General features: G+C 40.2%; 1 protein-coding gene across 3 annotated transcripts in view; it reads right to left on the bottom strand.

Annotated features, from left to right (window-relative positions):
* Nucleotides 1-1,477: 1,477 nt before the first annotated feature.
* The window catches only part of kcnc2 (potassium voltage-gated channel, Shaw-related subfamily, member 2), a 99,910-nt gene continuing 89,544 nt past the window's right edge, over nucleotides 1,478-11,843 (bottom strand). The window contains exons 3-5 of one of the 3 annotated variants that reach the window (XM_084910128.1): nucleotides 10,536-10,706; nucleotides 3,699-3,793; nucleotides 1,478-3,112 (exon numbers count right to left, since the gene is read on the bottom strand). In XM_084910128.1, the coding sequence (XP_084766254.1) occupies nucleotides 3,732-3,793; nucleotides 10,536-10,706 (233 nt within the window). In that variant the 3' untranslated portion in view covers nucleotides 1,478-3,112; nucleotides 3,699-3,731. Of the gene's footprint in view, nucleotides 4,808-4,879; nucleotides 10,223-10,535; nucleotides 10,707-11,843 lie in introns of those variants that run through there. The other 2 variants (XM_084910127.1, XM_084910129.1) reach the window with 2 other exon arrangements.

Below are 11,843 nucleotides of genomic sequence, written 5' to 3'. Positions count from 1 at the left end.
CACAACTTTCTTTTTTATGCTCTGACTTGTATTATGAGTCTGTGGTCTGGGAGAGAGTCTGTAACTCTCTGTCTGCAAATACAGGAAATAATGACCAATGTTGGGCAATTAATTATATAGTTCTTCAAAAAAGTTACTGAGTTATGCAAACAAAATATTTTGCAGCTGTTTACATAAAAATGCAGCCAAGGCGATTTTTTAAAATAAACATTTCAAACTATTTACAGAACAATCAGCTGTTCTGCATCAAATCTGATGCCACACAAATTATTTGTGCCACTCCAAAAAATAATTTCTGTCCTCTATGAGATGAAGGAGAACAACAGCCTGATACCTGCAGGCCTGACAGCAGCAGATGTATCACTGCTGTAACACCTGTAACATTCAGCAGTCGCCTCATTGTTCTGACACACACAACAAAACTATTGACTACACTACACACTAACTACACACTAACGACACAAGACAACACACTAACTTCAGACTCCAAACACGCTAAATGTCGCAAATCTCCGCCGTCACTCCTAAAACTTCCCCCTTTCCTAAACATCTAAATGCCATGTTGCCATATCATTTTTTGATTGGTCGACATGGTACATTTTTCCACCAATAGGAAAGGCTGGGAGTTTTTGTTTTTGTTCACAGGCTTTCGAGCGTTTTCCTTATAAAACGCAGTTTTTACCGTTTCTTCCCGCAGTAAATATAAACAACGACAGTATTCAGGAAGGAAACCAAACATTGCAGATATTTTTATCATAACTCTGGTTGTACGTGGCCGATCAACACAATTTAAAAACTGGTATAAAGTCCACACTTTTTTAAAGTCCCAAAAACTGAATTTTGGAACTGAAACTGAACGGTGAGAAGTGAATCTGAAATTATTCGAGAACTAAATTTTTAGAGGATAAAATATGGTTTCAAAGCAAATGAATTCATTTTCAAAATATAAAATTCAATTTCAATTTAGTAATGATCATTTTCAAACCATTAAATTGAATTTCAAATTAGGCTAATTCAAATTCAGTTTTTAAAAGCATTTATTCAAGTTACAATTCAGATTCAATCCAAGCAATTCAAATTTAACGTATTCACATTCAGTTTCTGATAGCACAGATTTCTGCGCATATAACATTGCCTCTGGGTTGTTACAAATACTCATAATCACTATCCAAGTGCAGAGATTAAATAAAAATCAATGAAATCAGCAGGAAACCACCGATTGTTCTTATTCACAGGGAGAAATCCAGTGTGACTGAGTCACTAATGTAAAGGGAAAAGTTTGAAGGTGGTTTAATAGGTGAAGTTAAGCATTATCAAAAGAAATAAGTCGATTTTCTATTTAGAAAAGTGGAGACAATTGACTCCTATATGAAAAGTGAGGGTTTGTGTGGTGTGCGTGAAGGTTAAACACACATTTGTGTTTTTCTGACAACCAAGAAGAAAATAGGTGAAATTAAGCAAAGACAGAGACCATCTGTTAAAAGATAAATAGTTTATGTGAGTCTCTCACATAGTATTTACCTTTACTCTATACACATTGTTTTGAACGTGATATACAATATGTCATCTTATTTTATTTTTCTTTACAATTTGACATAATGATTTTTCTTTTCAGCATGCACTTGCCAACAAAAGGCTCCACAAATACAGAATTACAAAAACTAGAATTATGCTTACAGTAAAACATACGAAACATGAACTTGGATCAAAAGCCTGACAGTTGGAGGACACGATGTAGAAGCACAGCATCAGACTACCAGGACTTTACAGGAAAGAGCAAAGTACTCCACAGTAAGACACAAAAATACATGTTCTGGTTTCAAAAAAATAAACACCTTTTTTTTTTCAAGTTATAACATCATCCTAGAAATACACGAAGAACGGTACCCCTTTGTCAATTCAAAGAGTGAAGCAGCGTGTGTACTACATGAGGAGGATGGTGGGTTCAGGGCGACACTGGAACAGCTAGCCTACAACTGTGCCGGTTGTGCCACTTTCCGATCTCGCCTGGCAGCTTCTACAGCTGCTTTTTCACTCGTTTTCCTTCACCTTCCTGTTTTGACAGGCTCCTGAAATCACAGTGTGGATCGGTGCTTTTGTTTTTCGGGTGCTTATTGCGAATCCAATCTGATTGTGTGGGTATGTGGGATTGCTACGGTGCAGATGTAGCCATTCTAGAAGTCCCGCCGTATAACTTGGTAAACTTCTGCTACACGTTTGCTTCACCCCCACAAGGGGAAAGATCTGGAAGAATCAAGTTATTTTTGTTAGCCACCAGGAGTCATGAGGAATAGTCTGGTCAGAATAATTTGGTTTGTATAGAGATGAACGTCTGCAGCACTAACGCAGGGTAGAGAGGGGACTTCTACAACGGCACTGCATCACAGGGGAGCTCTGTCTCATTTCTGTTTGTGCTAAATGTACAAGAGTGACAGCATCGAGTCCACTCGCTGGTCTTCTCTGACCGGGCCTTTCAAGCTATAGACCTTACCCTGGATTGTTAGGACACGCACACACGCACGCACACACACACAGTTACACACAGCAGAGCAATTAACCTACTGAAATTACAGAGAGAAACAAAAGCAGAGATGATCGTAATGTCACATTTATTCAACGTTGCCTCTCTACACTGTATATACTCGGTGTGGAATTTCATATATGAACACACTCCTTGTTTTGAACACAAAGTGCCTCGACTGATGCGTCTCAATACATTTATTGCGAGGAGGGATACCACAGCAAAGAAATATGATCAACTCAGAGTGTCAACGGCGCAACGTAGCAGCGAGCCGCCTCGTACCTGACTCGCTATATCAAAAGACAGATGTGTGGACAGAGCCACATGGCCCAGATGTGCTGTGTTGTTTTGTATTTACAGGAGCAGAATCTACGCACTAGATAGTCTCTTTTAAGGACGAGCCCAGTTTGCTTTCCTCTCCTTTTCAAAATAAGAATTTTTTGTGAGTCGTCCAGTCTGCTCACCGACAGCCTGTCAGTCAGTGGCTCTCGGGTGCGTCCTCATCCTTATTGTCCTGTAGGCGTGGCCTTATGGCTCCAAATGAGGTCTTCCCACTGCAATAGGTCCTCATACTGATGACAATTTATCCCACTGTTATTCAAATAGGAAATGAATTGTCTAAATAAAATATAAACACATGTCTGGATGAAATGCATCAGATCTCACCATGCACACGTTGTCTGTTTAAAAATATATGCACAAAAATCAAAACAGTACAAAATTTTATTTCTAAAGGCTCGTCTGTGTGCTGGGGTCGTTCATGTAAGGCGTGAATCAATAACTAGGTGCAAAGACAAAGACAAGCTCCTCTTTCTGATAGTTTGACTTTTTGCTGAGCTACGTGGAAGATGCATCTAGTTGTGAGCCAGTTGCTTAGCAACCTCCTGCTACTTCTATAGACATACTGTAGTGATGGGCGAGGCACACTGCTGCATGGTTACGTCTGCTTTCCCACACCTGTTGGTACGCAGAGGCAGTTTATGCCTGTCACTGTCAAAAAGACTGATTAGCTTCACTTTCAACTGTTTAGTCTGGGGACGTACATCTATTTATTTTTTGTGCACATTATCTCATGAATAAAATGCTACCTGTCTATGCCCCCCCCCCACACACACACACACATACTGAAAAATAGCCAAGAAAAGGGTGAGATGGCACCGCACCCTCATTCCTTTACCTTTCCACTATGGCGGTGCCTTTCTTCAAGCCATTAAGATAGAACGCTGCTCTCTGCTTGTGTAAAACCAGTAAAGACAACCTCTTTGCAGTTATCTGTGAGTAAACAACCAGAAACACAACAGATTTGGTGGCACTACGTCAGAGGAAAAAGAAAATTAGACACAGAGGAGGAGAAAGTTATTCAGAAATAGCAGCAAATGAGCAGAAAGCAACGCCCAGCTGGGCTTCTGTGTTTTCAGTCTCCTCGGTGGATTGTTGCTGAAGCCAATGGCAAAATGAGACATGGTACGAGTCGGGTACGCCCTCCCTCGCCTAAATCCCAACATAACAGCATTTTATAGAAACCACTCCAAGTCTGTTCTACAGATCCTCGAGCTCTCCTCCCCTCCTCTGTGCACGCTGCTTGAAGACGATGGTTACAGTATGATCCATGCAAAAAACATGAGCAGGCCCAACAGCGGGTGAAAAGCGACTTGCCCCTCCTCTCCAACACCAACCCAATTATAACACAGTTTACCATAAACAAAGTCACAGTTTGTGTGAGGTTAAAACAAAGTGACATCTCTCTTTCTTTTTCTGGAAGCACATCTATTTCAAGGTATCTAAATATAACAACATCTAATATCCCTGATTATTAAATGTCCTTTATTACACGTTATGGCTGCTACCTCTGAAGCCACCAGTAAGAGTTTTTTTATTGCAAGACTCACATTATGATAATATCGAGCTAAAAGGTACATCAGGAGATGAATGTGAGCTAAGCAGATGTACCTTGAAGGAAAAGCGCAGAACTTGCTCAGGTTACTCGAGACATTTACACGATTCTTGGCTACGATGGTGGAGTACTTTTCCACTAGTCACAAGAACTAAACAGAGTTCGGATTTGATGCCAGAGGGATGTGGTTTGTTAGTGGAACGGATATGGGTTGGTTGGGGTCAAAGCGGTCCAGAGGTGGACATCTCACAGGATGGAAGGGATAGGGGAGCGAGAGCGGCGTAGCGGGCAGGGCGATCCATAGGGCGAGGTCACAGGAGACAGCCTCAGAGTGTTACCAGCCATGCCAGTCATGCCCGCTATGTTGTTTAAGCTCCGGGATTTCTCATAGCCTTCAGATGAGGGGGGCGACAAAGGTGGTGGTGGTGGTGGAGGTGGTTGTGCAGGAACAGGACATGAACACACACAGGCAGGCAGGCAGGCAGGCAGGCAGGCAGGCAACGATCCAAATCCGAGCCAGCCGAGTGAACCGAGACAAGACAGGAGACAGGAGTGAGACATAGCAACAGTAACATACTGTATGGTGAGTGCATGTGCAGCACATTTCATGACACTGGCCATAAAGCATATTGAAATTCTTAGGCCTGGAGCTGCTTGAGAGGAAGAAACCACCTGACTGGCTCAAAAGTGCTTCTTAAGATTGCTTTATGTCTATATTGTTGCTGAAGTAACTGAAATATGAAATCCATTACATCTGCAACAAATACAAACAAAACTGGATACACTGATAGCTGTTCACATCTTTAGTTCCTGCAGTAAATCGATGCATAATTAAATTAAATTCTCTTTATTTAAATCTTTGCCTGCTCTGAAACAAAATAAGTGTAAAAAGCTGCCGTTTGTGTGGCGACATTTTAAACCCCAGCTTTTCTTTATGCTGCATTCATGCTATGCTAGCAGGGAGTTACTGGTAGCCTTGTCGTCACAGCAGATGTTGAAAAAAAGGCTACTTTTATTGTTGAACAATGCACTACTATATCAATATATTGCCCAATAATATTATATTTTCAGATGGCAAGAAAATCTCTATGCCACATCAAATTGTCTAAATGTTTTAAAATTGAGCGATGAAAAAGTGGAAGACTTTAAAACCCCACCATGCACAGAATTCATGTTTTTCTCTTTAGGGTCCAAAAATGTAACAATGCCAGCAGTTTAGCATGTCAGAGTTGAATCTCACTTGTGTTTGCTATTTGGCGGCTGTGCTATTTATTTAAAACTTTTAAGATGAAATATTGAATTTCAACAGTACAAAATGCTGTCATTTAAAAAGAATCAATGTTCCTTTAAGTAGATTCTTAAGAAAACATTCTGCTTTAATGAACTTGTTCCTGCTTTGACCGACATCTACAGATCTTGATACAGAAAAGAAAGCTCTGTGATTTGTTCTGCAGCATCTTGGACCACAGGTTTGCTAACTCGTGGATGGTCAGTGAACTAGTGAATTAGTCATGGTGAAGGTTATCTGTTTCTACTGGCGTGTGGCTGCTCCTCTCCATCAGCGGCAGCGACATGTCCATAATTTCATCAGAGATGCCCCACATAGCTGCACGTCACAGATGGCAGCTTTGGTGAAATTAAGTTGAAGAAAGAAGCTGCACAGCTATCTTTGGTTAGGGAGTCTGAGGTCAGTGATCAGGCCAGTGTTTGACGCACAACAGGAACATTCGTGGGATTTGTAGTCAGTCCTCTGATGCTGGGAATCTACTTCATTTCTCTTTTACTTTACTGACAATCTTTCCTCTGAAAAAGTGGTGCTTAGTTACTTAATGAAAAGTTGATATGGGACGGAAGAGAAAAGGTCAGCTTTTGATTTTGTTTATGTTGTAGACAGTGTTTCTGTTTCTTGGTGCTTGTAATGAAAACTTAAACTAATAATAGAGCAGTCGTGCTACCCTGTAGTTAGCTAGGTAATTAGTAAGTAGCATATCTATTTTGGAAACTTTATGTGTTGCCATTTGAAGCTGTATGTATCTTGAAGTTCTTTGAACTTTGCAAGCCAGCGGAGCTCCTCCGTAATTGTATTTCTGTAACTTGCACAGCAAGCTCCACCCCTGAGAAATACCTCTGTGAACTCTGTCAGAGTCGTTTTAGCTAAATGAGAGATATTATAATTCTTTAACTTTAGGGCTGAAGAAAAAAACAGTCGTTCATGTTATGGCACCAGTGACACCATCATTAGTATTTTCTGCCATTAGAAATGGATAAAATTTCCAAGGAACGGTTAAAGTTAACAAGTGCACATATAAACCACCAATTCATATATTGAGCCACAACATGTAGCTTAAAATGAACAACATGCATGTGTCTTAGATTATGTATCAAATGTTACTGTATTTGTGTGTATGAATCCAGACACATACTGATGATGATGATAATCGACACACCTTAATTCAATCATCTTAACAACAACAGCTCAAACTTCTGAAAATGCTGCATGTGATGCACATCAGTAAATCTGCATTGGGTTCAAAATAACCAAACAAGCCACAGCAGCCAGCGCATTAATGGAGCATGCCAATCGGCTGATGAGGAACAGCAAATGGAAATGTTGCTTCATTACCACTCTGCATACACCACCATTTGATTCACTGAGAGCATGGGTGCAAATTAAACTGGGGCTCTTTCAGAACGAGCCAAGCGAGCAGAACAAAAGAGAGCCTGGGTCTGAGCCAACAGGTAGTGGGAACAAGAAAGGAACCCATGTTTTATGCATTACCGTCAGTGTGGTGGCAACTGCAACCATGATGGATAAAAGGGACAGCTGCTCACCTGACTTCACTGAAAATCATGATGCGCTGTCGCTGAAGATGTGGACAGGTTAACCTGTTAGACTACTCCAGTAACCACCTCAAAGCCATCAGCAGTTGTTTTTTGTTGTTGTTGTTGTTGTTGTTTCTTTTGCTTAATGCAATGAAAAATAAGGCTCTGTTAGCAAGCCTAATGAATGATTTACATTCATTAGAATTCTTGTATAATGGGTGCTTTAGCAAAAATAATCAGTGGAACAGAAGCACTGATTTGCCTGCCATCCAATGAGTGTTAGGTGGCTTTACAGCAATAACATTAGGAGCCAGATATTCAGCTAGGCTCCTGGAGATGCAGCTACCTTCCCATACAAGGCAGTTAGCCAAGGCTTAACGCTTCAACTTTACTTTGCAGATTAACACAAGATTCATGTCTCTGCAGGTAAATAGAAGAAGCAATCTGAATGACATATGTTTCACATAGCATCCAAATGACATTTTGGTATGTTCTCTATTTAGCAGAGATAATCTGCATCTATCAAAAAAACTGCAGTCTGAACTAATCTCTGCTCTGTGAGCTGCTTGATTTATGCGCTTTGTTTCCTGTAGTGATGTGTCGGTCGCGAACGAAATGGCTCTTAGAGCCAGATCTTTGACGTGAACGACGCGAGCCGGCTCCTTATCGCGAGCCGTGGGGTTTTTTTTTTCTTTCTCTCGCACTTTTTTCCGCTTCACTCCGCACGCGAGCCTTGTGCTTTGCTGGGCAGAGGGGGGAGGGGCGGTAGTTGCACTCAGTAGCACAGGAACAGAGCCGGAGGGAGAGAGAGAAAGAGAGCCAGGGACAACAACGTCACATTAGAAAGGTATAGTAATCATCCACAACTACTTTCAATTGCAGATGATAAAGGTTTCAGAAAGTTTATTCATGCAGGTCCATATGACAGAGAATGTGCATCTTCTTTTTGTTTTCATATTTAATTGTGTTGTGGTTTGCAGTGTTTTGTGTTGTTTCACTTTAAATTTGTTTAAAAGGAAAAAGCTGAAAATTTAAATAGTTAAAAGTTGAACTGTTACCAGTTGGTTTTTGTATTATATGATTTATTTATTACATTTTATGTGGAGTGAATAAATAAAAGTATATTTACGATGGCCCCTACAGACAAAGCACGTACAAACTCCAAAACACATAAAAACACAACAGAAGTGCTCCAGGATGCTAGGGCGCAGTGTTGAGCTTTTGTTACCTAGAGGCTACACAAGCCAGCAAGTACCAACGACCGGATTTGGTGTGTGGTAGTAACAGGTAAATGAACTTTTTTTTTAAAATTATATGAATACATATGAGTGCTTGTGTATAAATACACAAACAATACACACATGCTTTCAATTGTGTAATTTAAGTGATCTAGGTAGCTCTGTTTTGGAAGTTCAGTTAATGTTAGAAATGTGTTTTGGAGTTTGTACGTGTTTTGTCTCTAGGGGCCACCGTACATATTTATATATAAACATATATAAATAAAACCACTCTTTTTTTACATTAGTAATTCCTTTTGTGCATAATTTTATATTATTGTTAATAATAAATTAATTAAAGCAACAAAACAACCTGAAGAGCCGGTTCAGGGGGCGAACGAGCCGGCTCTTTTTAATGAGCCGAGCCGAAAGAGCCGGATCTCTAAAAAGAGCCGGAAATCCCATCACTAGTTTCCTGACCTTTTCTGCCTTTGATGTCATACAGAACAGCAACAACACTTTCAGGAAATTCAGCAGGTGCAAACTTAACAATAACCTTTAGGCTGGGTCAACGTGTTAGCAAGCCCTTTCTGAGTCTGACCTTTTCACAGTGTACTGGCACAAGGTGACATGTGCTATGCAATTCAGGAGGGCAAGTCTGACAGCAAATAAAGATGAATTTTATTCCTGTAGTTTTATGAAAAACATTATTTCAGTCATGCAATCAGAGCTATTTCCAACTCATAATATTTGGGAAAGTGACTTCTTCATTTTTCTGTAAACTCAAATTTAAAGAACTGCTTTATTGGAACTGATGGTTTGCTCAATAATGTAAAAACCAAAGGTACAAGAGAAAAAGTTTAATAGAATTGATAAATAGTGTATTTATCAATTCTAACAGGAGCTGATAACGTAAGCTTCCCTACCTAGCTAGCTTCAGTCTTTAGAAATAAATGTTAGCTTTATGGCCAAGAGTTACAAACAGAAACTAAAACCTCGTCTCTTTCCTGCAGATCCTCTGATGATGATGTTTGGTAGACTCAGCCAATACAGGATTTTTAAGAACGGTAGCCAGAGCTATAAGACTGATATCCATTGGTGATTTATACCCTACTGCTTGGATAAGCTTGTTGTTGTATCCCAAACATGTGTGTTGCCCACAGAGAAGTTACTGAGTGTCGTTGGATGGACAAACTACGCAGTATCATCTCTTTTGCTGATTTTCATTTATTGGCCATGTCAAATAGAGCAGCATATAACTAATATCAGCTGACAATATTGGTCTGCTGATAAATCGCTCATGGCTTGGCTCTACCGCGCTTTGCCTTGGCCATTAGCCGATAATAAAAATGAAGAAGTCAAATATGTTTATGAGTTGACTAAAATCTGGTTCCTTAACCTTTTATCCTCTCTGACAGTGAAAAACTATTTGCTGGTGTATCATCACCTTACAGGCAGATGATGTACTTGGCAATTATTTTGCATTCTGTGGACAGACAGTGGACCAGGCCACAGCCAAAAAAGTAAGACACTGGGTCAGAAATGTATTCAACTGTTTCCAGGCAACCAGAAAACAGGAATAAATTGTGAAGAAAGCAACAGTTCTGAGTCAGCTGCCGGGATGCGTTTTCCCCTTAGAAAGGCCAAAAATGTTATGCAGTGTGTCTGTGGAGAGTCGCGACAGCACATCAACAGGTTACGTTACCTGAGCTGACTAGGGCTGAACATAAAGCCTCCTCCCTTCCTGGGATGTTGGTGTGCCACTCACTAAGGACATGGATCAGCTGATGAGCATTTGGACAAGTATCTGTGATTTTAATAGTACCTTCTAAAATGATAGGTGGTTTATTCAGACCGGTGGTTCCAGGAAACTGAACTTTACTAATGATGACTGATGATTCAAACAACTAATCAGTAGCAGTGCACAACAGCAAGCGTGGATTTGACAATGATTTCCCAATAAACAACAGATCTGCATGCTTTTTAGAATACTTTTATAAAATCACATCACAATGTTCTAATTCTATGTTGAATTAAATGACATTAAAAAAAGTGAAATTTTACATATCAGTTAAACTACCTGTCTTTCGTATCCCTCCGTCTGCAGGGCAGGTGTAATCACTGGCAGCAAGCAGGAAACAGGTCCCCCCACTCCGGCGGTCCTGTTCTCGGGTGCTGGACCTACGCATGGGAACCCTCTCCTCAGGAGACATGGTGAGGTCACTGCCCCCGCTGCAGTCTACAGACAGAACTGAGAGAAAAATCCATTTGCACATCCATATTTGCTTTTGTTCATTCATGCAATTTACACCAAGCTGATGATTTTGTGGTACTTTTCCCTCATAGACATGACAACAGAAGAAGTTACCAAGCAATGAAACTACAATCCTCACGTCTGCCTTTAACAGAAAGAAACTACGATCTGAATCCATGGAATGACGACACTCTGTGGATTTCAAAGATTTCGAGAAATCTGTTTTTACTTTAACCTTGTGAAAAGATACAGGTGAGACCGATGTTTCCATTCTTACCCAAAAAGGAAAACCCTGCCAAATAGCATAATTCATAGAGCCAAAACCTGATGTCGTTTTTGCCTTGTCTATATAAAAGAGCTATATAAGAGCATTTGAGTGACATTTTCCATCCATTATTAGGAAGGAGATCAGGCTAATACATTCTTCTTAACGTGTAACTACATGCTCTGGCAGTCATAGAGCTCCGCTTTGGGGACTAAAGACACGTACTGACAGTTTCACAATTGGCCATGTCAATTTTTATGATTAAATATGTCATAAAATTGAAGGGCTGGTACATTTACGTGGTTCTAATAGTTTGTGGATGACAGTGGGGGTCCTGGGCACAGTGGAATAAAGTATAGCAGTGTTTCCCTTTGCAGGAGAATCATATAAATTTTTTTGGGGATGGAAATTATTGGTGAAGATGAAAAAGTATCAAGATTAAATAACACCAGTGTGGAGCGTTAGCAATTACCATAGCTACACAGATTTATACATCTGTGCCCTCAAACGTATTAGATTTTAAATCAAACAGTGATGACGTGATTGGTGCAGACTTTAACTGAACGGGTGCAAACACTATATTATCTGTTCAGGAATTAGAGTCAATTGTTTGACATAGTCTTAATTTCAGATGCACCTTCATGGCTCCAATGAATTAACTCGCATATATGTTACCTGGACAGGTGAATTCTCTATATTTGATCCAAAGAAACATCAGTGCAAGGAGCCCCTCCCCCAAAAAAGCAAAACCAAAAACTGAAGGCACAACTTACAAACGAGTGGCAACTAAATAAAGACCTGGCAGAGCGTCTCAGTGGCGGAAATATATATGTAATGAGATCCATGGGCTCTAGACTTGAAAGGATTCA

This window comes from Perissodus microlepis, chromosome 17 (assembly GCF_051167445.1).
Source record: "Perissodus microlepis isolate ML-2025 ecotype Zambia chromosome 17, ASM5116744v1, whole genome shotgun sequence".
Classification (NCBI taxonomy): Eukaryota; Metazoa; Chordata; class Actinopteri; order Cichliformes; family Cichlidae; genus Perissodus; species Perissodus microlepis.
Note: the sequence above shows the minus strand (reverse complement) of the source record. Positions and strands in the feature narration are given on the sequence as shown.